This window comes from Ornithodoros turicata, chromosome 8 (assembly GCF_037126465.1).
Source record: "Ornithodoros turicata isolate Travis chromosome 8, ASM3712646v1, whole genome shotgun sequence".
In the NCBI taxonomy this organism is placed as follows: Eukaryota; Metazoa; Arthropoda; class Arachnida; order Ixodida; family Argasidae; genus Ornithodoros; species Ornithodoros turicata.
In genome coordinates, this window is record NC_088208.1 from 38,502,538 (window position 1) to 38,526,041 (window position 23,504).

Consider the following 23,504-nt stretch of genomic DNA (forward strand, 5'->3'; position numbering starts at 1 on the left):
ACATAGTTACTTTTTTTTGGACAAACACAATTAACGTGGACAAACCCAAAGCTCCCATCGCTGGGATGGTCGACCTTCTCACATTGTGTGTGACGTTCCTTAACGTATGGACACAGATGTGTATGCTCTTTGCGTAGCCTTTCCCGAGCCCTTAGGAGACCGCCTCTACCAGGAGACCAAGAAGTACCTTAATGAACACGTCCAGTACCTCTATGAAGTAAGTGTGCCATCGAGGATTTTCCTCAAGTCTGTTTCCTCACCTTTTACCGTAACTCTCGACATAGCTTGTGGTAAACAACGACGACCTCCTGGCGGCCTACTACACGCACTGGCTTCAGTACAGTCAAGGGGTTGACTATCTCAACAAACTTTACATGTGAGCTTTAACATGTTTTTTTTTCACATATACATAATGAGATTGTTCAGGCATGGATGCTGCATGCTGCATGCTGCAGATCGTATTGCCAAGTACCTATTATATTAACTTATTAATATATTATGTTAATATTATTTTGGGCTCAGTGACATGTTGAGTATGCAACAATCACCAGGCTCTGTTCTTAGCGTACAAATTTTCACGGGGAAATTAGACTTTGTGGTTGCTCGCTACGCTGATTGTACTACGTCACGCTGATATGATTAGCGCACGGTCAGGTCTGATTAGATTGTGCAGTGACAAAAGACCGTTCAGCAAAGATATCTTGCATGGCGGCCTCGGAAGCAGCTTTAAATGTCCGGTCCTCTTGTCTCGAAGGTACCTGAACACGCAGCATATCAAGAAGAACAAGCTGAGCGAAGCCGACCTCAGTTACGGCTCCGTGGAGCCGACGGAACAGCTCCTGGAAGTCGGGGAGTTGGGGCTGGACCTGTGGCGTCGGAACATGATAGAGCCCTTACGTACCAACCTGGTCTCTCTGCTCCTGGATGCCATTGAAGCGGACAGGCGTGGTGACAGCTCAGTGCCCCAGAAAGTGGTCCAGGGAGTGATATTGTCCCTCGTGCAGGTTCGTTTATAAAATTCACGTCGTTGTGAACAGTTCCCATGTCACGCAAAGGAAGCAGGTTGTACCGTATTTACTAACATTTGGCCTTGGAACACACGTGCCGACATGTACCCGACTTGTACCCGACATGTACACCTCTACAGGTCATGCCCACAATCTGTTGTTTTTGATTGTATGTCAAGTAACTGTGGCGAGCTACCATATCTGCTCTCATATTGGACGCACTCGTGTATTGAACGCACCCAAACTTGAGCGCAGAAATGCTGGTACTTTTTTGTTCCCCCAGCACATTAGACTCGCCCCGACATCAGTAGCATGATGCCGGATGGTCTTGTGCAACACAATCGCTATCGCGCTATCACAACGCTAACACAACACTATCGTGCTCGTGCAGCAGCTCGATTTGATGTGGGAGAATCGCGACAATGAGGGACAATCGCGATGTTCCATTCAGGAGAGATTGCCGCGGATATCTCGGAATAAATCGCGGTGATGAGGCAAATCGCGATGTTCGATTACGAGCAGATCGCCGTGGATATCTCGGAATAAAACGGGAATTAAGTGTACCCTAAGTGTTGTGTTCCAGTTTTTCCTGCTTATTGAACTCAACCCCTTAATGGCTAGAGCCTGAAGTTTTCGGGAAATATTTTTTTCTAAATTCGGGGGGTAAAAATCGGGTAAATAAACGTGTGCACCAAGTTCATGCGAATTCGGGTGACCATAAAGAGGCAACCTTCAATTCGGGGTACAAATTCGGGGAAGAATCGGGTAAAACCCTAAAACTTCAGGCTCTATACAATGACGCAATGTTTTTTGGGTAAAAAATACGGTACTTTTCAGTAACTGTTTACTTTCATTGGTGTTCCTTGCCCTCCGCTGACCCAATCCGTGTCCCGCAGGGAGGGGCACGCTGGGGTTTTTCGGGGCAGAACATGCCCCTGCAGCGCTCCTGCGTGACCCACACGGGAATGTTCATACTTGTCTCTTTCGCTCCCTTACTTCTCTCACTTCCTCGCCTCCCACTTTTGACGAAACCTTTTTTTTTTGTCTCTCAAGGTGGAGGAATACAAACGTAAACTGCCCCTGTCCCTTTACCAAGAGCTGTTCGAAGGCCCATTTCTGGCTGCAACGGGAGAACACTATCAAAGGGAAGCGAGCCGTCTGCTGCAGGAATGCGGCTGTTCGTCGTACATGGAGAAGGTTCTGCAGTGCCTGGCGCAGGAGAACCTGCGTTCCCGCAAGTTCCTGCACCCTTCTTCCTATCCGAAAGTATGCAGAAGTCTTCATTCTTTTTTACGGGTCCAGGCCAAGTAATAACCTAAAAGTGGGAGGGAGAGTTGAGGCGACGAAGCTGTAAGACAATACGAAAACGGTACTTGTTTGAAATACAAATTCCAAATAGTAGTAAAAGATTCATTGAAAGAAAAAAAAAAGATCTTTTTGGCATTCTTGGACTTATATATAAGCAGTTATATAAGTAGTAGAAGATTTGGCCAATATCGTTTCTACCGCGCATCCCGGTCTACGTTATTTTTCAAAAAAGAAGGCGTCCTGAATATTCCTTGCCTTTCTTCAGGTCACTCGAGAATGTGAGCAACGGATGGTCGGCACACACCTGGCCTTCCTCCACCAGGAGTGTGAGCCCATGGTGGCGGCTGAACGGAAGGGTGACCTGGGACGCATGTACACCTTGCTGAGGCCACTGAGAGCCCTGGATCCCCTAATTCAAACCCTGCAGCGCCACATGGAACGTGTGGGCTTGGAGCGGGTTGCCAGCTGTACGGGGACAAACGGCGCCAACGTCAACGTCCCTCAGCTCTTTGTCGAAGCCGTGCTCGAAGTGCACACATCGTACCAGGAACTTATAAAGGATGTCTTTCAAGCTGACCAGCAGTTTGTCAGTGCCCTTGACAAGGTTAGAGGTTCCCCCTCTAACCCCCAAGAAAAGAACCGATTCCTGTACTGTGCTCCTGTTTTATTACCCGTGCTGTTTTTCACGTCGGGTCTTCGTTTCACTGCAGGCATGCGCCACTATCATAAACAACAGGAGCAACACCAAGCAACCCTGTCGCTCTCCAGAGTTGGTGAGTCGCGAAGCCTATTACGGCACAGTGTCTTCCTTTCTGTCCTGGAGAGCTACCGTGTGTTCACACGAGCGACATACTTGCGGAAGATTCTAGCGGAAGAAAAAGCGAAAACGCTGCTTACAGAGCCGAAGTTCCATCCCGAGTTGTGTTGAGCATTCACGCGGTGCGGAATACCGGGAGTGACGTACTGCGCATTTAGCAGACGACACTTAGCAGACGACGCCGTCAGCATCTTTTCCTGTCGTCTGCTACGGAATATCTTGTGGCCGTGGCGCAGGATATTCCCCCTGGTTAGCAGTGTACGCGAAGACACGACGCTGAGCGCCCGCGCTCACGTGACAGCCGAAAGCTGTGGCGTCTTCCGCATCTTCCGCTTCTGCAGAAGTGTCGCTCGTGCGAGTATGCGGTTAACGTACAAACTTGTGCTTGCAGCTGGCCAAGTATTGTGACAGCTTGCTCAAGAAAAGTGCAAAGGGCATCTCTGAGTCTGAAGTGGAGGACCGTCTTAGTCAGTCCATAACCGTGTTCAAGTACATAGATGATAAAGATGTCTTTCAGAAGGTAATATGACTCTATTGCTTGCTGTTAATGGTACTAATAGGAATAGGATTTTATGTGGTAAAGATTGTCTAACTTTCGTTCTTGGGAAAAGGATATTCTCTACCAAATTGAGATAGAGTGATACATAAGGCCCCAGGTTTTCCACGGTTCCGCAAATTGTCGCGGAACCCGGAATTCATCGTGTAATCCCTTATTTTTAGGGCTGTGCGGATATTCCAGTTCTCGAATTCGAATCCAATATCGATCACTCGAAGTCTTTCATTCGCGAATCGAATACCCAATATTCGGATTTCCGAATATCCGACAATTTGCAGAATACGAACGACACCTCCCGGAAGTGGGCTTCACCTGACGCTTCCCTGCGTGAGGTGAAGCCTGCTTTACAGAATTGCCCATGCTGCAGGACCAACACAGACAGGTTGTAGTTTGGCTTAAGCTAACGTTAGCTCAAGTTTATTTTTCATACTCCTCTTAAAGACTCTTAAGATAAGACTCTTAAATAATGCCTACAGCCCGGAAACGAAAGGGGGATGTTCTAAAGATGTAACTTCCACAGGGCATGTACTGTAAGCTCCTTCCTATAATCTTCCTATAATCTTCCTATAAAGTTCCTACAAACTTGGTAGATGCCAAAAGATCTTTCAGCAGATATAAAATAATTGCAGGCGACAGACGGCATTCTCTGACAAGATATCCTGTATGTAATGCTGAGCTGCAACAGTGCTTCGAATCTGTAAAGTAAAATAATTTTTTTTACCACATCGTCCAAGAAAATAAAGTGTGTCCCATTTCAAGGGGCCGTTGACTGCTTGTTGCGGAAAATCGCGGAATTTGCAAGTCGGTGCCGCAGAATTTTGTATTTGCCGCAGCCGAAAACCAGGGGCCTTAGTAATACTGTGGTAATATGCAAGAATACAATGTGAGATGTGCAGATTTTAATGACATAAATTAGGTGGGATTCTGCAGACGCAAGCGTTGGTATGGATTAACATAAGTTCTACCGCGACACTACGACTTGCAAAGATTGCAGCATCGAATTTTCCGATCCTTTGCAGTTTTATGCAAAGATGCTGGCAAAGAGGCTCATTCATAGTCAGTCTATGTCAATGGATGCTGAGGAAGCCATGATAAACAAACTGAAGGTGAGTTGGACAGTATGCCTTACAAGCCTTGTATAGAGCCCAGAGAATATGTATCAATTTTCAAAAACTTCTGCACGTGTGATGGACCCCAGGGCATTGCTAGTAGATTTAACTTTGCCCCCTTTAATCTCATAAGCTGCGTTAAATAATCCCCGCAGCAAGCCTGCGGATACGAATTCACCAGCAAGCTCCACCGCATGTTTACGGACATGAACGTGAGTGCTGACCTCAACGGGAAGTTCAACACGTACCTGAAGGCTGGAGAGATTGACCTTGGCATAAATTTTTCAATCTACGTGCTTCAGGTCAGAGCTCCACCACAGTACAGAACACTTTGATTTGAGAATTTTGATCATACTTCACATTTTCGTCTTTTCAGGCTGGTGCATGGCCCCTAGGACAAAGCGCCATCTCACCCTTTGCTATACCGCAGCAGCTAGAAAAAAGTGTGCAGAAGGTGACATTTCACGCTTGTTATTACGGGGCACTACGCAACTATGTAGGACCATACCTGAAGCTCCTTTTTACAGCTCCTGAAATAAAGCACCATTTTTACTCCAGATTTTCGAACACACACATAAAAAAACACTAGGGTCTAACTATATACTGTGTTTGCAATGGGTGTGTACATTGGGCTCTTGTAAGTAGATATTAGACAAAAGCTTATATATATATCATTAAGATGATCCGTGAAGCCTTTGTTGTGTCAAAGAGTGTTTTTTGTAAAATAAATTTTTATGACCGCATATCTTTGCGTCCGTGTTACGCAGTTTGAGCAGTTCTACCAGAGCAAGTTCAGCGGACGCAAGTTGACGTGGCTACACCATCTGTGTCAGGCGGACGTCCGACTGTGTTACCTCCGCAAGCCATACCTTGTCAGCCTTGGCACATACCAGATGGCCCTGCTTCTGCCCTTCGAGGTCACGGACACACTCTCCGCTCGGGACCTGCAGGAATCGACTCGTCTATCTGAGGACCAGCTCTTCAAGCAATTGCAGAGCCTTCTGGATGCACGGTTGCTCAATTGTTCACAGGTTCGATTTTGACGGGTGTCTGTCTCTCGAAGTGCGAAACGTAGATGCCGTATTTTGACTGCGTATAATGCGAGTTTTTTTTACCTTGAAAATCAGATTTGCCTTAAAAATGGGGTTGCCTTACATGCAGTACCTACAGTTAGGGAGCGACTTTTTCGGGTTAAACCCGATTCCGCCCGGTTATTCCCCCACCCCGAACTGACCTCCGACCAATTCGGGTTAAACACGATTTCTCCCCGAATTCCATTCACTATGAAATCCTCAAGTGATGTTTCCACCGAAGACGAACAGAGGTCGCCACATGTAACACATGCAAGAATGGGTCACTTACGTTCCCAGCAATACACCCATGTGTGTCTACACTGTCTATGCCTTCGGGGATTATTGCTGGGAGGTCACGATCCCGCAAAAAGCAACAACAACAAAAAAGAGAGATTAGGAAAGGACTTAACAGACAAGAGGAGAGACAAAAACACCAGATAACACCTGAAGGCACAATAATCGCCCGATTTCTCTCCGAATTAGAGATTTCAAAATAGCGCCAGATTTTTACCTCCCGAATCTGACAAAAGCATTTAACCCGAAAAGATCACTCCCTACCTATAGTCGTGTTCCGCATAAGAAAGATAAGAAATCTAGTTCGTCAGCTCTCGAAATATTACTGCAAATAGGATGGCAGGACACAGAGAGGTCACGCTCCCTCCTGCACGAGATAACGTAATTCGTCGTGCTCACTCTTGCTTCCGTACTGACTGCTAGGACTGACCGCATGATACTACGGCAACACTACCTCGATGTAGAAGGCCTGCTTAATGATTCATTAATCATTAATCGCACGAGGTCAGAATGTCAGCAAAGCGCCGCAGACAATTTCAAACACGGGCCTTGTATGACTACCAGTGGCTACCAGTCGAACATTCGTCGTTGGTGTCAGCAACGAGCATCGCTGTTCTTCTGTGCATCTACACGGAACGCTTTTCGTGCTCGTTTATCCAGTGTTTATTCAAAGATCGATCCGGCATCAGATACTCGTCAGACAAGTGATAGCGACATTGAACACACGTAAGCAGCGCAGCGGAGGGAGTGGTCACACGTGACGTTTTTGCTCTGTAAATCATCTGGAAAAGTGTTTTCATACAAACCACTTCTGCCTATCATCTGCAGTTATATAACCATGTATTATCATAGGGGAATGCAAAAATCCTGCATCGCATTATTTGCAGGTTCATGGTGTCTTTTAGGGGCAGCAAAAATAATACTTGGCATTATATGCGGACAAATACGGTACCTCGTCCAGTTAGATCCGAGTAGATCCAGAGCTTGTTGACCCGCGGTACACTGTCCGCTAGCAAGTGTTTAAGCAATGCGTGTTTCTCTGTTTGCATGCACGAAGGAGGGTCCCCTATCTTTGGCTACAGTGCTTCACCTAAACAAGTCTTACTCAAATAAACGAACGAAGTTTAAGATCAGCGCTGTTGTCCAGAAGGAGGCAGCACAGGTGAGTCATTTTTCTCTTCCTCCCCCCCCCCCCCCCCCCACACACACTTTTTCCTCTGGTGTTTCTTTTTCTGACTGGTACGCTATAAACTGTGCCCTTATTCCCTCTGTACACATAATGATGCAGCAAGAACTGGAGCAGACACACAACTCTGTGGACGAGGACCGCAAGCTGTACCTGCAGGCAGCCGTCGTACGCATCATGAAGGCGAGGAAAGTCCTGCGGCATAACATGCTTGTTCAGGAGGTACATCTTCACAGTCTTCTATGCCTTTTCTGCAACAATTTATTGGCACAATCTGTCGCCAATGTCATGTCAATGATGGTTTTACATTGTAGCCAGCGGAAAACAGTTCCGTTAGGCAGTTGAAACATTTGCTGATATTCTCTCTGAACCACTTCAAGCAGTGCAGCACTTCATCAAGCATTCAGTCACACTGCATCAAATAAACCATCTGCCCTCGAGGAACTTTACAATGTAGGGTGTACAGCTCAGACTGTAGCAGCGTAAATTGCTCTATGGGTGTGGCAACCTTTTCCTCATCCTTTCATAGTTGATACTTCCCTACACATTTCTGTGGTTATCAGAATGTGGTTGTATGTGCTGTATGTGCACATTGCAGTGAACAGCGTTCCTTGAAGTCACTAATTTGATTCAGTATTTGAAGTCATTTGCAGTATTTGTATTCAACATTTTTGCTATATGCACAGCCCTAGAAATAACTTCTCTAAGCGACCTCAGAGTACTAGTGAGGAAGCTGCACTTTAGCCTAGCATTCCACATGTAGTGCTGCATGTGCATCCAAACCAGATACCTTTCACAAGATTTTGTGGATGGTATTTCACCGCTCAGGGCTGGTTCTTGCAGGTGATCAACCAAGCCAAGAACAGGTTCTCGCCAAATGTAACAATGATCAAGAAGTGCATCGAAGCCCTGATCGACAAGCAGTACTTAGAAAGAACACCGAATTGCCCCGACGAGTACTGTTATGTGGCATAATACAACCGGAAACACATGGAGGAAGGACAACCCTTGTGGCAGCCGTCTCGACCGTATTCGGTTTCTGTGGATACTACGCGTGGCTGTGACTCGGACTGTGGCTATGGCTCCGGCTGTGCCTACTAGCAAAAAAAATCTCACTGCACCGGTTTCTCACGGTCAGGTACGTTTTTGATGGCAAGGGGAAAGCTCGGACCCTCCGGGGGTGGATTGTACATGTTGCCGGGAAAGCTTGTAAAATAAACAGTTAGAAATGAAATAAGCGGTAAAGAAGAGCTGTTTTCTAATGAGATTGTAAAACTTTTGTTACCGAGGCTGCTTGCACGCCGCGCCTAACTTTGGCAGCACTGCATTTTATTCCGTGATGATTCGTGCAGGTTAAAAGCTGGAGTGAGATGGAGAGCCTATGTGTAAATGAAATGCGTTATTTAATATCCTGTGTTTGGAATTGTGAAATAAAAATACCATTTTACTTTGCTTCATTGATGCTTGGTGTGCGCGGTTATGTCATTGCTTCATCGTGCAGCCTTCAGGAAAATTTTCAACGTGCATGCTTTCTAGGCATCACAACTAGGATGTACATTTTATTTATAATTGACAGAGATACGCGCATATTTTACGCATGAACGTCACATCACTGTCTGATGGGAAATACCTGCAATGCTTCTGTGTATAGGAAATAACTTCTCTAAGCATTCTGTGACTACATATGACTATGATTAAAGAAGGTGGTTTCAAGGATCTACTTTGTTTTATTCCTGGCTCTGTGCAGCACACGTAAAGTGACGTGAAAACGCGAGTTGTGATGTGCATGGGTGTATGCTTATCTGTACGAGCAGTAAAATGAATAGCCGTTTGCGTAAGTGCTCACTGTATCAGAAGAAGTGAACGAGGGTGCGGGTGCACCCACGGTTATCCGGAGATACCCGCGCTGTTCGATTTGCGGGTAAAAATTTACTGCCGCTAAGGGTAGCGTGGGCAAACCCACATTACCCGCACCCACTAAACTACCCTTTTGCCACCCTAACTTGCTAATTAATTTTGGCATTTTTTCCTGTCCTCATTGAGGGAAAACACCGGCAAAAGAACGCTTTTTCGCATAGTATCCCGTGGTCATTTGACCTTTCATTTGTCATTTCACCCCTTTGGCTTTTGCTTTACAAGATCGACATCGATCATTCAGCGTAACAGCACGCCGTGGCAGAAATTCCCCTCATTCCTTTCAAGTCTACTCTATCTGACGACACACCAGCTGATCATCTCACAATATCGTTGTCAGATTGGACTTGCTGTTACCATATCAGCCGTTTTGCCACGCAGATTCTAGAAACAGAACGTCATTGCATGGCACACTCAGAAGTAAGCGTCATTATGGATGATATCGTTCTCTTTGGTGATTCGTACGCAATATTGCTGTTTGCAAGTAGGAATTTAGTGACGCTGCGAGTAAAATCCCCCCCTCCCCCCCATCACAGGCGCCTGTGGGTCACAAGCGGGTTATTCCTGTAGATGCCATTCAGTGCGAGCAGTGATTTATCCAGACCTCCCGCTAACACCACCCAAAATCTGGAAGAGACCCCTAAAATTTTGTGAAATGTCACAATATTTCGTCAAAAGCATGTAAATACACTGTCTTGCGGAGCCCACAAGGCTGTCGACCAGCTGGCGGACAGCGTCAAAATGGCGCGCACGACGACTCTGACGTCAAACCAGGCTCCACCCATGAGGCGGCAAAACATCAGAGAATGGCCAGACTCATCCCTGTAAATAGCCCTGACGTACAGGTCCCGACAAAAGTTTACGGAACGCGCGAGCGGTGTATTTTCCTCTCTGTGCGAGACCCTAGCGGCAAGCGGAAGCGGGCTTGTTCACTCGTTCAGAGGGGTGGAAGTGTGCGCCGGCAGCGACACGAATTCAAACCACGTCTCGCGCACATTCAAGCAATATCGAAACTATCGCGGTGTGTCGCTACCAGCGCACTCGCTCACCCCTCTGAACGAGTTGTAGCAGACGACGCAGATGTTGGCTTCGTATGCTCCGTGACGCAGACGAAGCCAACACCTGCGTCACGGAGCGGCGCGTCGTCTGCTACAGAGCAAAGGAGTCCGTTTCCGCTCGCCGGTAGGGTGTTGCACCGAGGAGGAGATACACCGCCCGCGTGTTCCGTAAACTTTTGCACGCCGCGGGTGCCCCGTCTGCGGGTGCATTACGAATTTACTCACCCGCACTCAGCTCTACATATCGACAACTTCAGAAAATCCCAGAGTGCTTAGCGCCGCTTTGAACTGTGGGAGCTTACTAATACGAAAGAAACGGGTGGCCTCCAAATTGTTTCGATTTCTCCGCTACCGGTCCGTTTGTCCACGACATGTAAAAGTGAAAGCGAAACGTAAAGGATTATTATTCTTTCCCCCACTCAGTAAGTGCCCAGGATGCAATGCGTGCGCTAGGAGCACTGGGATTTTATGAAATCGTCTATTTGCTCTAGCACACGCCTTTACATGCTCACAAATTTCTCTATTAATGCTTTGGTGTTAGGCCCCTGAAGTCGGCCCAGTGCGCACACTCCCTGTTGTCTCCCACTTCCTGCTGTCCTCCTCCATCTGTTCACGTGTGGACACCGCTCACGGACCCAATGGCTTCGCGGTGCTTGCACAGAGAAAAAGAAAGTAAATGTGCTGATCGCACGCAACGCAGAGAAACGGAACCACTCGATCGTTTTGTATGCCACCTTGACGGTAGCAGATGAGATTCAAATGACGCAAGCAGAAGACGATGGACATAGTTGTTGGGAGCCGTGTGCAGGAAATGCGCCGTCTCCTAACATATCATTACATGCAACATTGGCGCTGTGGAAAGAACTCACATGTGGAGATATCGTAATATCACGGCATAGAGTTTCCTGCTGGGCACAGAGAAGGCGATGGTGGGTCTCTTTAAAGGCAGGCACGAAAGTTGCCGCGAAAATTGCGTCATTTACTTTTTACAAAGCCTGAATATTTTCTGTACAACTGGTTTCCCGTGACAGCCTCCTATACATGCGTAAGTTTCTGTTTCCTTGTGATGTTGCGACACCTCGGAGAGTCACGTAGAGGTATGCAACAAACTGCCCATCCACCTTTCGCGATATTCTGGGTCCCCGTCATTTTTGACGCTTTTTGACGACGAGCTTTCGGGAACGAAACTCTGGTTTGTTTTCTACGGTCTCTTCTAAAAGTCTCGCTGGCTCAGTCAAGTTTGTGCACAGGAAAGATAGTACGTCTAAAAAGAGAACTATGAGCACAGTAACTGCTCCGCACGAAATTTACAAATCACCATCGGAAAAATAGCCGACCAGTGCCAAGCAAACAACCGTGCGCGTACCGATTGGTAGACGCTCAAGCAATGAGGTTGAGCTGAAAACCCTTAGGAAGCACATCCACGATATTTAAAAAAACTTGAACTTGAATCATGCGAACACTCTCAGTAAACATATAAATCATGAATTTAATGCGGAGCACTTTCACACACGTGCTGCTTCGGCAGAGCCTGAGACGTCTCATCCCGGGAGCGTTCACTTGCTGAGCGCATACCGCGTATATCTGTTACAACGGACTATCAAAGAAGAGTTATAAAGTATTACGACGCAGAACTTGGCTTCGGAGAGCTTCTTTATCTGCAGGGTTAAGATAAAAAGTCATGCGGGGCTATACGCATCGTGCACCGTGGTTCGAAAGCTGGCTCCAGACAACTCGTTCTGCATTTGAGGTATAACCGGTAAGTGAATTTTTGTTATTGACATTGATGACGCAAACATGTTCACAAGTACGCCTTATTGCGTCAGCGGCGCAATACTGCAGAGCGTCTTGCGTCGAATCCTGTATTCGTCTCGTTGGTGGACCACGTGTGGAAGCAAAAAAAAAAAAAAGAAAAGAAAAACGGACTGCAACAGGCATGACAGCAACCAGACACTTCAGTACTTGGGACTACGTCGTGTTCGGCGGTCTACTCTGCGCCTCTTCTGCCATAGGAATCTACTACGCTATAAAGGCTACGAGAAATAAATCATCCGCCGACCATTATGTTCGGGGTCACTCCATGAGCGCTACCAGTGTGTCCCTGTCTCTTCTTGCCATAGCAGCGTCTCCACTGACGCTTCTGGGGACCCCGACGGAGATGTACGTGTTCGGCGCTCAGTTCTGGGTGGTGGTCTTCTCTTACTTGATAACGATACCGGTGACGGCGTTTGTCTTTGTTCCCATCTATCATAACAATAAAGTCACCAGCTGTTACGAGGTAAGTACTCTAAATTCGTATTCATGACTGTAGCTGAACAACTGTCTCGAGGACATGGATATAGGTTAATTGTGTCTTGTCTGGATGCGGAGTCAAAGTACCGTCCGTCCGCATTTCGTGTGGCCTTCCTGGAAGAAAGCTCCACAAGTGTATTCATCTGAGCATCTTATAGCTTGGAGAGAGAGCGCCCTACGAGGCAAATACAGAATGAAACACAGAGAGGCAGCGAGTACCGCGTGACCTTCCCTCTGTTTTTGGTTTGTGGTGCATTGTTTCTTCGGTTTAGAGAACTCGAGCTCTCCGCTCTTCACACATTTTCTTGCGATATGTTAATAATTCAACTAGTCGTATACCCTACGGAAAGTTTCCTCATGCCTCGATGTGTCTACACCTTGTCCTCAGCGGACAAAGCTGCTTTTTGTCACGTTGATAGTTTTTGATCTTCGTAGTCTTCAGCCATTCGAGTGTATAGATTACATCGACTTTGTTTCGATTACATCTGCTTATCTAATGTTATTCTTTTCTGCCTATTCTTTATTCACGCAGTATCTGGAACTACGCTTTAATCATATATTACGGACGGTGTGTTCGGTCGGGTCGGGGATCCAGACGGTAAGCCTTGCACGAAGAGTGTATCAACCCCTCTGACTTATGTACACCATCTTGTTTCACTGAGTTCCATATAGCTTCCATAGCGTTTCCTAGCATTATAGAAACCGCCCGGGTTACATTCTTTTTCCAAAAAGATGTATCCATTCATAGAAGATGTTCATTTTTATCCGTTACAAGTGTCTTATTAAAAAAAAAAGCTATGAGACCAACGTAGGTGCCTTTTTTGCAGTTAAATGGCCAGACGGACATCCCCTCTAGGAAAGTATGTGACTACAAGATGACTACGTAATTACCTAAACTAATTAATTCCTTAATTAGGTGATTTCGAGCAAAAGCGATATAGCAGAACGGGAGACATTCCTCATTGAAAGCCATTTCATGCTTTAAAAAAAAATCATGAAATGCGCATGTGCGTCGAAATATCAATCTCCGAATTTTGACATGCAGATATGAGCCGAAACCGAAAACGCGCCGACTGATGGTCACGTGCCCGTCAGATGGTCACGTGCTTTGGAACGACGGATATGATTGGAGTAGGTGCCGATCGGCGAAGGTGATTCGCTTCCGAGGCGCGCCGTACTGGTTTCGCCTCATTTGCATAGCAGCCATGGATATTTCCCGGCGCGCTCTCGCTTCGGAGATTTTAAAGGACAGCATGGCTTTCAACGAGGATTGTTTCCCATCCTTTCATCGCCGCACCAGCTCCCGTGGCTCAGTGGTTAGCGTGCTGGCCAAGTCACGTATAGGGACTGGGAGGTACCCGGGTTCGAATCCCGGTGCCGGCTGTGCTGTCTGGGATTTTTCCTGGGTTTTTCCTCAGACGCTTTCAGACATATGTCGGCACACAGTTCCCTTAGAAGTCGGCCCAGGAGGCACATTCCCTCAGGTCATCAGTCGTGACGTTGCCCACCTACGTGAGGCCGACAACGGCAAGCCCTTTCACCACTACTTCCATCGCCAGCGTAACCGCGCGCTTTTTCGCGTAACCTTTCCTCGCTTTTTTTTTTTTTTTTCAATACACATATCCTCCCCCCCCCCTTCCATCGCTTTTGCCCGGAATTCCGTAATTAAAAAGTTACGAATAAAGTTTATGTAATTGGTCACCTTGTAGTTACATACTCTCTTCGACAGGATATCCGCCTGGCCGTATAGAACTCACCTGCAAACACGACACGTATCCTGCACCTCTAGCTTTTTTATAGAAATTATGCAAGGGATAAAAATGAACACCCTGTATAATATCACGTAGAAACAGTCTTTTTCACTGTGGTATTCATTCATATATGCTTCTTGCGCATTTCACATTCTTTGGCGATATTTTTCACACACGGGTAGAGACCGAGTTAAACGCCACGTATTTCCACCGTGTGTTCCAGGTCGTTTATACCAGTATCGTCCTGTACGGACCAGCGCTAGCACTTCAAGCAGGTACGGATCTGTATTGAAATAGGAAGAGAGTACGAGGTGGTACTTCATTCCATGCTGATACTGAGGGAACGGTTTGCGCAGTCACTGGTATGGACGTCTGGATTTCGGTGCTGTCTGTTGGTGCAGCCTGTACTTTCTACACAAGTCTTGTAAGCCAAACTCGTCTATGGTATTTTTTAGAGCATCTTCGTATTCTTGAAGGCATGAATGCAAAGAAAGCCTTCGTGTTTTCTTTCGTGTTTTTTGTGACCCTTCCCACTCGCCAGTGGCCAACGGTCATTGATTGGCAAGCGTATGGCAAATGTGTGGTCAGTAGGTTGCTCGGCAAACAATGCAACTTTTGAAATATACGAGGGTGTTCAAGTCTTGGGGTCAAGTGTTCAAGTCAAGTTCAATTGGGGGTGAAGGAAAGACGCGCCTCGGAAGATGCGCAATGAAGAAAAAAAAGAAAAAAATGGTGTTCCTTCACGAATTCTTTTGCGGACAATATACCGAACGGATTTTTGTTCTGAAAACGGCTACGATATCAGGTCACTGAAAGGAACAGATGTTCTCATTGGGACAACTTCGTAGCTTTTATAATTAAAAAGTTAATTAACGATTTTTAGGTAATTAGTGATTTGACGGTTGAACAACATATGGCCAAGAACGTCCGCCGGCCCAGAGATGATAGATGTGAAAACGGCCCATAACGTCTATAGCCCTTGTAGTTTTTTTTATGAAAAATCTGTATCGCCTAAAGAAAGACACCCTGTACTTAGACGCAGCAAAGCGTTTGAGTGGTGCAAACGGTTCCGAGACGGCTGTGCATCAGTGCAGGACGATCCCGGCCGGGTGGCACACAGCCCAGTATCAGAGTTCCTGAGAAAATCCAACTTGTGGAGCGCCTGATCCTCAAGCATGTCTGGAACTGGCTCGAAAGACGGACCTTTCTGTGGGAACGTTGAACACTATCATTCATGGACACCTCCAGTTTCGGAGAGTAAATGCCCGTTGGGTCCCGAGGCAGCTCTTCGTGTTTGACCGGCAGAGAAGACTATGGAAACCTCCCAAGAGCTAAGGTACCGTTTTGACACTGAAGGACATCCGTTCCTTGATAGGATCATCACGTGCGATGAAACATGGGCGCACCATTTCACTCCTGAGTCTACACGCGCATCAAAACAGTGGAAGCATCCGGGCTCGCCAGTTCCCAAGAAGTTCCGAAGCACCCCGTCTGCGGGTAAGGTCATGGTCACGGTTTTCTGGGACAAGGCTGGTGTTGTTCATGTTGATTTTCTGTCCACCATCAATAGTGCATATTGACAGGTTCTCAGGGATGTGCATAAGGCACTGAAGCAAAAGCGGCTGAGCCTCATCACCAAAGGAGTCCTCCGCCTACAGGACAATGCACGCCCGTATACCGCGCATCTCACGGCACGCACCTTACAGGAACTTGGCTTGGAGTTGCTGCCACACCCCCCTTACAGTCCAGACCTCGCCCCCAGCGATTTCCATCTCTTCGGGCCACTGAAGGCGTTCCTTGGGGGCCGCCACTTCAGCTGCGACGATGAGGTCAAGAATGCGGTCCGATCATAGCTGCTATGCGCGGGTAAGGATTTCTACGCTGCTGGCATCCAAACCCTCGTGGAATGCTGGGACAAGTGCATTAGTGCAGCTGGAGATTACGTTGAAAAATAAAACTAATTTCTCACCTGTAAGTTCATTTTACTTTTGCGAAAAATGAAAAGTCCCGGTTTGACTTGAACACCCCTCGTATTAATGTTTGGCCAGCCAAAGATTGGTAAAAATTTGGAAACTATGTATGGTAGGCATACCTTGGTCAAACTCGTGCATATCCATAAAATATATCTGATGGGATAAAACATCTGGTCAGCACTTATTAGCATCTGGTCAGCATCTGGTCAGCAGCAGCATCTGGTCAGCAGATTCACTTGCAGTTCAATACATTACACTACAGAATTTCCAGGCTGCCCCCTCCCCTTTTTGCTTTGCTAGGTTAGCACTTTCCTTCTGGTCGTCCTTGTTATATGCCACTATCACCAGAAACGAGCTCGTTGGCCAAGCAAGCCCAGGTTGGCCAGCCAAGCTCTTGCCAAGCTTGACCCAGTTTTGGTATGTCGCTTGGGTTAAGCTCAGGGTTCTTCTGGTTTAAAACACATGAACAGTTTTACTACTGTCCTTACAAAACTAACCTAGCCTAACCTAACCTATCTTATCTTATCTTAACTAATCAGGGCGGCATTAGCGCTGTTGTGATGGCAGACGTGTTCATGAGCTCCGTCAAGTACGGCTCCATCCTACTAATCGCCGTCAAAGGAACCATGGACGTTGGAGGCATTGAGGAAGTCTTCCGAAAAGCCATGCAGTCTGGAAGGCTTCACATTGACGAGTAAGCATTCTAGTCGCACAATATCACCTCCGAGCATCCTCCTAAATGGCGTTCTGTCAGTTTCCGTGCAGACCCCACAGTCCGTCACTCAGTGTGGTCCTTGGTGTTTGGATCCTCGGTACTGTGGCTCACATTGTACGCAGTGAACCAGGGATGGGTACAGAAGTACATCAGCATGCGAGATGCCCAAACTACCAGGAGGTGAATAGCACATATATGTGTATGAACGAGCAAAGACGTGGGAGTCACGTGAGACGAATAGAGTGGAACTGAGACTGAAGTTCTTTTGTGATCCCTGCCAACGTAGCTTAACGGTTATCTCACATGGCCGGTAACAAAGACATGTGGGTTTTCGTCTCGCTACAGATTGTTTATTTTTTTATTTCTACGACTGCTTGAATTTCATGTCATTTTTTGTGTGCTACCCTTGGCTTGCTTAGTTTTCGTCATGTTCACAAGGGGCCACGTGCTGCATTTTCCTACAATTCTTCCACATCTGTCAGTATACTTCCAGATAGCCATGTCTACGAGCGTTTGTCCTCGCTAACCAAATCGTCGTACTCATTCGTTCAGGGCGTTGTGGGTGAACTTAGTGGGCATCATCGCTCTTCAAACAATTCTCAGCTTCGTGGGCCTCGTCATCTACGCCAAGTACAGTGACTGTGACCCGCTTGCCACCAAAATGATTTCCTCGGCGGATCAGGTATTGCTTGTAATCTTGTAGAACTTCTGAACTGTGTAATGCTAAAAGAAGACATTCGATCACAGCCCATTGCAGTGCAAAGGAGATCAAAGATAGATTAAACATCGGAACAACAACGAAGGAATATCATCATGTAGTCTATGTTGATACCTCCGACTGCCGTATTTTCTCCCTGAATAAAACATAATGAGAGGCGGTCTGGCATGGCCTCTCCATGACAGTGCCGCAGACCGACTCTGTCACGGCACCATGTTATACTTCCGAAATTTTATTGCAGAAATGAGGTCACTTGCAAGATTACTCTTATCATTCGTACGCTTTTCACTGTCATAGCTTGCTCCTCTGCACGTGATGGACACATTGGGCGCGATTCCTGGATTGTCCGGGTTCTTTGTCGCTGGTCTCTTCAGCGGAGGATTAACGTACGTCCACTTTCGACCTTGGCTTTCAGTTTTTGTTGCAGTTGAATCAGGCCAGTCTTGATCCAGGACACGTGACATGAGTGATGAGCAAATGCGTTCTTTATGTTATTATCAGGTCTGGAGCAGCTGCCATTAGCTCTATGGCGACGACGACGGTGGAAGATATTGTGAAGTCTTATATCAAACCTGATATCAGCGACCGGGCAGCTCTTGTGCTGATGAAAATACTGAGTAACTATATTTCGATTGTGGAGCACGACGTAGTGATACCGCTTGTGATCTCTCTTGCATAACCAGACCTGCAGAACAGAACATGCCATAAATTGTCACTTACAGCGATATTGCTCGGCGTAACGATTGTGGTTATGGTGTACGTTTCTCAGCAACTGGGTGGCATCATGCAGGTACGTAGACTTCTTGTAGTCTCTTGTAGACTGTTCTATGTGTGTGCATAGACTGTGGTATTGTTTAGCGCCATATCAGTTGCGGGTAATAGTGCTACGTCTAGCTTTTTTTTGTTTTGCAGGCTGGTCTCACCGTTCTTGCCATCGTAGGAGGACCTGTCTTCGGGGTCTTCTGTTTAGGAATATTTGTGCCATTCGCAAACAGTACGGTACGTCTAATTGATTCACAAAAGTATTCAATCCAGGGTTTTTTGTCGCTCAGTTAAAGACATTACCTTCGACATTCTACAACGTAGAAGCCACATTCTTACGAACTCGATGAAGACTTCGAGTGCGTGTCCAGTCCGTCAGGTATCTCTTGCCAGCGTCGCAGGTTTCTGGGGCGGACACAATTTGTGGTCCTTAAAACACACAAGCAAAAACACACAGTTCATTTCTGGGTCTGGTAACCGCGGTCTTCAACTGTCGCCTTCAACTGTGGTCACGCGTAGCTACATGATGGTTGCCTCTATCGACATCAGAGCCCCTCTCAGCAAGGGTTGACCGAACTTTGCAGAAGCTTTCAGTACCAGCACTGCAGAGCCCTATTTTATTACGGTGGTAACCTCTTCCTCTACGATGCAGGGAGCTATAGTTGGCCTCTTCAGCGGTGTCGCAACCGTGTGTTGGATCTCTATTGCGGCCTTCATAAAGAAACCAATGTACCCAATGCCACCCGTGTCAGTGGACGGCTGTTTGGACTTGTACTTCAACGTCACTGGTAATCTTGCCCTGCCTTCCACAGACATCTTACGGCATAAGTGAGCCTTTACCGCACTTTTGTTACAAACTTAGTGCAATTCATGTTTTCACCGCTTCACCATCATTTTTTTTTTTTCACGTGGCTGGAGTCGCTATATTGCATACGACTATAACTAAAAGGGACGTCCTTTGCATTTCTGGTTCATATTCATTATTTTCAGCTCAAACATCGAATACATCTACAGGATATCGTACTTTTGGTACGGCCCCATTGGAACAATCTTGGTTCTTGTTGTAGGTACTTTGGTCAGCCTTGCAACAGGTGGGTCGCAGACACATAAGTTAGTTTATCATGTGTCGTTGACGTGCCTCGGTTATATTTCGTAGCATTGAGACTGAAGCGTTTTGGTTGCCACATAAATGTGAAACCGATGTCAAACAATGCGTAGCAGACCGCTGGAATTGAAACTATGTGCCGGCGCCCAGTGTCAAACCCAGCGGCAGTGATGGACAAAGTACTTGGCATCATTAGTACTTCAAGTACAGTACAAAGTACCCAATTCCAAATGTGCCTCAAATCAAGTACAAAGTACTTCAAGTACTTATCAAGTACAAAGTATCAGGCAAAGTACTTCAAGTAGCATACGCTGTCAATTTAATATGTACCACTTCGCATTTTACTGTTTAGTAGCAGTATGTCTTGCTTTTCTAGCAGATTTTTTAGCCAGCATTCTATTGGCAAATGCTATGAATGTGAACTGAATCAGATGGCATAATTTGCTCCCGTGGCTCAGTGGTTAGCGTGCTAGCCATGTCACGTCGAGACTGGAAGGTACCCGGGTTCGAATCCCGGTGCCGGCTGTGCTGTCTGGGGTTTTTCCTGGGTTTTCCTCAGACGCTTTCAGACATATGTCGGCACAGTTCCCCTAGAAGTCGGCCCAGGACGCACATTTCCCCAGGGCGTCAGTCGTGACGTTGCCCACATACGTGAGGCCGACAACGGCAAGCCCTTTCACCACCACCACCACCACCACCACCACCACCATGGCATAATTTGCAGTTACGTGTGGAGTAGCATTCAGTCAGCTGTGCTGTGATTTTGCAAAATAGTACTACACCCTGACTGATCCAAGACCATCCGTCTTGTGTGGTGTTCCGGTGCCAATTTTCCGGTATAACAGGCTAGGAAATTTCAGGGGGTCACAAGCCATCAGAGTTTATACATTTCTGGGCATTGCTTGCTGCCTTTTGAAATACAACATACTTATAGAAATAATATAAAGAAAATAAAAAAGGATGAAGCACAATATGAGCCTTCATTTTTATACGACTGTGATCTGCAGCAATGTAATCCATGGACCAATTAAAAAAACGTAAATTGTAAAAATGAAAAGTGAATTCATGCGTGTCTTTCAGACTGTTACTTTAGTTCATCATGTAATCCAATCACACATTGTGATATAGGATGATTATTAATTGACAATGAAGGAAACAATATACAAAGCAAGCACTAGAACCATGCATTGGGAGAACTGAAATGACGATTGACCATATCGGTCATCGCGCTGCCAATTGCAGTGCCATAATGTATGCGTGTCTTTGCATTTCATTCGTTAACATAAACATATAGAAGCAGAAGCACTGGTACTTTTTCAACATTTCAAGTCTCTTAACTATGGATTTTCTTCAACAAATATGCTCTTTAAAAGCACAAAAATCGTTTTCGGTAAAATATATCAAACTGAGAGTGCATTCCACTAAAAGCGCTAAAATGATGGCAAGAAGAAGATGGCGTCTTGTTGTCATTTTAGCGCTTTTACTGGGGTGCATTTTTAATCATTTTCTTTGTGATTTTTTGTCTGTGGTGCAAGTTTGGGTACTTGAGTACTTGATGAGAAAGTACTGGGAAAAAGGTCTTTTAAGTACAGTACAAAGTAGTACACGATTTGAAATGAACCTAAAGTAGTACTTCAAGTACTTCCCATCACTGCTCAGCTATAGCAAACATACTCGGGAAATACGCCGTTGGTAAAAAGGACGTGCAATTCAGAAGTAACGTGACCAAGCTCTCACGCTATGGTCTAGGTCAATAAACGTAGCTTGTATTCTGTTTTCTACTTGGTGAAGGTAACGTCTCGTATAGACCTGGTGAATGTTATACTTTTCTGGTGCTCAGTGGATAACTTCTCCAACCACAATCCGACAGGGCCCACGAAGTTGACAGCTGTGGACGAGAAGCTGCTCAGTCCACTCTGCTTTCGGCTGGCTCAGAAATGGCGAAAAAATAGCGAGGATAAAACTCACAAGGGCGGTGACCATAAGCAGGCGGTGACAGCAGACCCAGTTGCCCATGTACGTCAGGCGTTGTTTTATACGTTCAGTTATCAGTTTGTCTTCAGAACGACTAATGCCTGTCTATTATTTCAGGGGTGTGTTGCATCGGCAAACGGCGGTACGATGGCATCGTCACTGCGATCTTATCCGGAGGTCCTAGGAGTTAGCCTTTGACACATGAGTGGGAATAGGGCATTTCTCTTGCGTTCCTTTAACTTCGTGGTAACATGACGGCCAAGTCCGAAGCTGGCACTTGTTTCTCGTACAATGTTATTACTTATTACACATCTAGCCCTATACGTGTGCGCATTATGTGCAGTAAGACGTGTCGTGGGACTTGGGCTCGTTGGTAAATCTGCATAATGAGAATCACTCCGATTTGTTCATGTTGTCCTCGTATCTCTTGTTTCTGTGACTCTTACCATTCCATTTAGCATAACGCAGGGTCTCGGATTCTAGTCGCCATTGTTTTTCGGTCTGTCTATTCGCGATTCCAATGAACAGGACATACCTATCGACATCTCCAGGACATCCTGAGGATGTCCTGAACAGGATATGAGGACATCCTAGGGACATTCAAGTCCCTCACGACACATGATTAGTGAAAAAATGGCTAGGAAGCAAGCGAGCTGGTGAAGATGATGCATAATGTAAAAAACCCCGAGACTAGGGAACACGAAGGGACAGACTTCGTGTTTGTGTCTGTCCCTTCGTGTTCCCTAGTCTCGGGGTTTTTTACATTATGCAACATGATTAGTGTTGGAACGAATGTACGCAGGAATGTCATCCCAAATTTAAGTAGCAGAGGAGGAAAGCGAAAATTGGACCAATTAACAATTTGTCATTCACATCCATGCAAAGAATTTCTTCCTGCACTGTGCTGTTGAGGCATTGCTTCTTACCTGCTGTGCCACTGCAGCTTCGACAAATCAACAAAGAAACTGCAAAACTCTTGGCATCATCAGATAGGCGTACTCTCTCCCAAGGATATGGAAGTACTGCAGACTGTACTTGAAGGTGCTCTTGAACTAAGCGCGAAAGGGCATGAGGAACTCGCTGCCAATCTGCCCGCTAAAGCAATTTATTTGGGAGATCATGACGCCATCCCACCCAACGAAAAGGTTGTCAAGCAGCGTCAGCTTTTGTGAACAAAAGAACTGCAAAGGACAAATCTTATATGGTGCTACAAAACATGAAATGACTACAGAGCAAACATGTTTCGCAAATGGGCGCTTCCTACCTTTATTGTTATAACAGGGAACAGTTTCAGTTAACTGTAAACATACCGTGCAGTACGGTACAACTATTACTTACTGTGTTTGAAGCAAGTTTATTGTGAACTTGTCTCCAGTATTGTATGCTCAAATAAAGTTGTCATCTCATAATAAAGTAGTAATTGTTGTTTGTTGCTTTCACATCACGTTAGCAAACGGCACTGCTTATCAATCAAAAATGATTAAAAGTTGCTTATTTGGCGGAATAACCGGAATAGAGGACGACAAAACAGGCATATGTGCAGACTCACATACACAAAATAACAAATGCACAACCTGTAGTGAGTGGCCACAAACACACAGACAGACAGACGCGAACTACTTTTGCGCGGCGCGTATGAGCACGCTTATACGAAGGAATACCCTGGTCTCTAGCGTGCTCCCTCTAACACCCTAGAGTCACTAAATAAGCTTCGCTTCAGAGTATTGACACCGAGGTCCAAGAGAGAGCAGGAGCGCCATCTTGTTTCCGCACCGCACCAGTACCATCCCCATTTGAGGATCAAAGACGGCTAACGTAATGCTCACTGTGGGGTAGAGCAGAGTCAATAAATAGGGGTACAGAGTATCGCATTCCTTTTCCGCGCCGTGTCC

At 46.2% G+C, this 23,504-nt stretch overlaps 2 protein-coding genes across 5 annotated transcripts in view; both read left to right on the plus strand.

The window, feature by feature from the left end:
- Positions 1–9,066, plus strand: part of LOC135367259 (cullin-2-like) — an 11,399-nt gene extending 2,333 nt beyond the window's left edge. For both annotated transcript variants that reach the window (XM_064600435.1, XM_064600434.1), the window contains exons 3-16: positions 114–217; positions 285–376; positions 755–1,004; positions 2,061–2,273; positions 2,581–2,919; positions 3,026–3,088; positions 3,524–3,652; positions 4,708–4,794; positions 4,953–5,099; positions 5,174–5,251; positions 5,565–5,828; positions 7,222–7,326; positions 7,453–7,572; positions 8,194–9,066. In XM_064600435.1, the coding sequence (XP_064456505.1) occupies positions 114–217; positions 285–376; positions 755–1,004; positions 2,061–2,273; positions 2,581–2,919; positions 3,026–3,088; positions 3,524–3,652; positions 4,708–4,794; positions 4,953–5,099; positions 5,174–5,251; positions 5,565–5,828; positions 7,222–7,326; positions 7,453–7,572; positions 8,194–8,325 (2,123 nt within the window). In that variant the 3' untranslated portion in view covers positions 8,326–9,066. The remainder of the gene's footprint in view (positions 1–113; positions 218–284; positions 377–754; positions 1,005–2,060; positions 2,274–2,580; positions 2,920–3,025; positions 3,089–3,523; positions 3,653–4,707; positions 4,795–4,952; positions 5,100–5,173; positions 5,252–5,564; positions 5,829–7,221; positions 7,327–7,452; positions 7,573–8,193) is intronic.
- A 2,833-nt stretch (positions 9,067–11,899) lies between these two features.
- LOC135367263 (sodium-coupled monocarboxylate transporter 1-like) lies at positions 11,900–23,024 on the plus strand. Of its 3 annotated transcripts, none has more exons than XM_064600440.1 (16): positions 11,904–12,081; positions 12,149–12,600; positions 13,147–13,212; positions 14,589–14,640; positions 14,722–14,789; positions 16,878–17,032; positions 17,093–17,233; positions 17,606–17,735; positions 18,069–18,157; positions 18,273–18,388; positions 18,455–18,561; positions 18,684–18,770; positions 19,186–19,361; positions 19,524–19,624; positions 21,509–21,654; positions 21,730–23,024. In XM_064600440.1, the coding sequence occupies exons 2-16, from the start codon at positions 12,259–12,261 to the stop codon at positions 21,808–21,810; spliced, it is 1,857 nt and encodes a 618-aa protein (XP_064456510.1). In that variant the 5' UTR covers positions 11,904–12,081; positions 12,149–12,258; the 3' UTR covers positions 21,811–23,024. The 3 variants fall into 3 exon arrangements, with proteins under 3 accessions (XP_064456512.1, XP_064456510.1, XP_064456511.1); XM_064600441.1 differs by having other exon boundaries at positions 11,906–12,081; positions 18,494–18,561; XM_064600442.1 differs by lacking the exon at positions 21,730–23,024 and having other exon boundaries at positions 11,900–12,081; positions 19,186–19,321; positions 21,509–21,595.
- Positions 23,025–23,504: the final 480 nt, after the last annotated feature.

Excerpts from the sequence above, each read along its gene's own strand:
- LOC135367263 (XM_064600440.1), top strand. The coding sequence starts at position 12,259 with ATGACAGCAACCAGACACTTCAGTACTTGGGACTACGTCGTGTTCGGC. Across the intron at positions 17,234-17,605 it reads GATGCCCAAACTACCAGGAG|GGCGTTGTGGGTGAACTTAG; the intron begins GTGAATAGCACA and ends TCATTCGTTCAG. Across the intron at positions 18,771-19,185 it reads TGCCATTCGCAAACAGTACG|GGAGCTATAGTTGGCCTCTT; the intron begins GTACGTCTAATT and ends TCTACGATGCAG.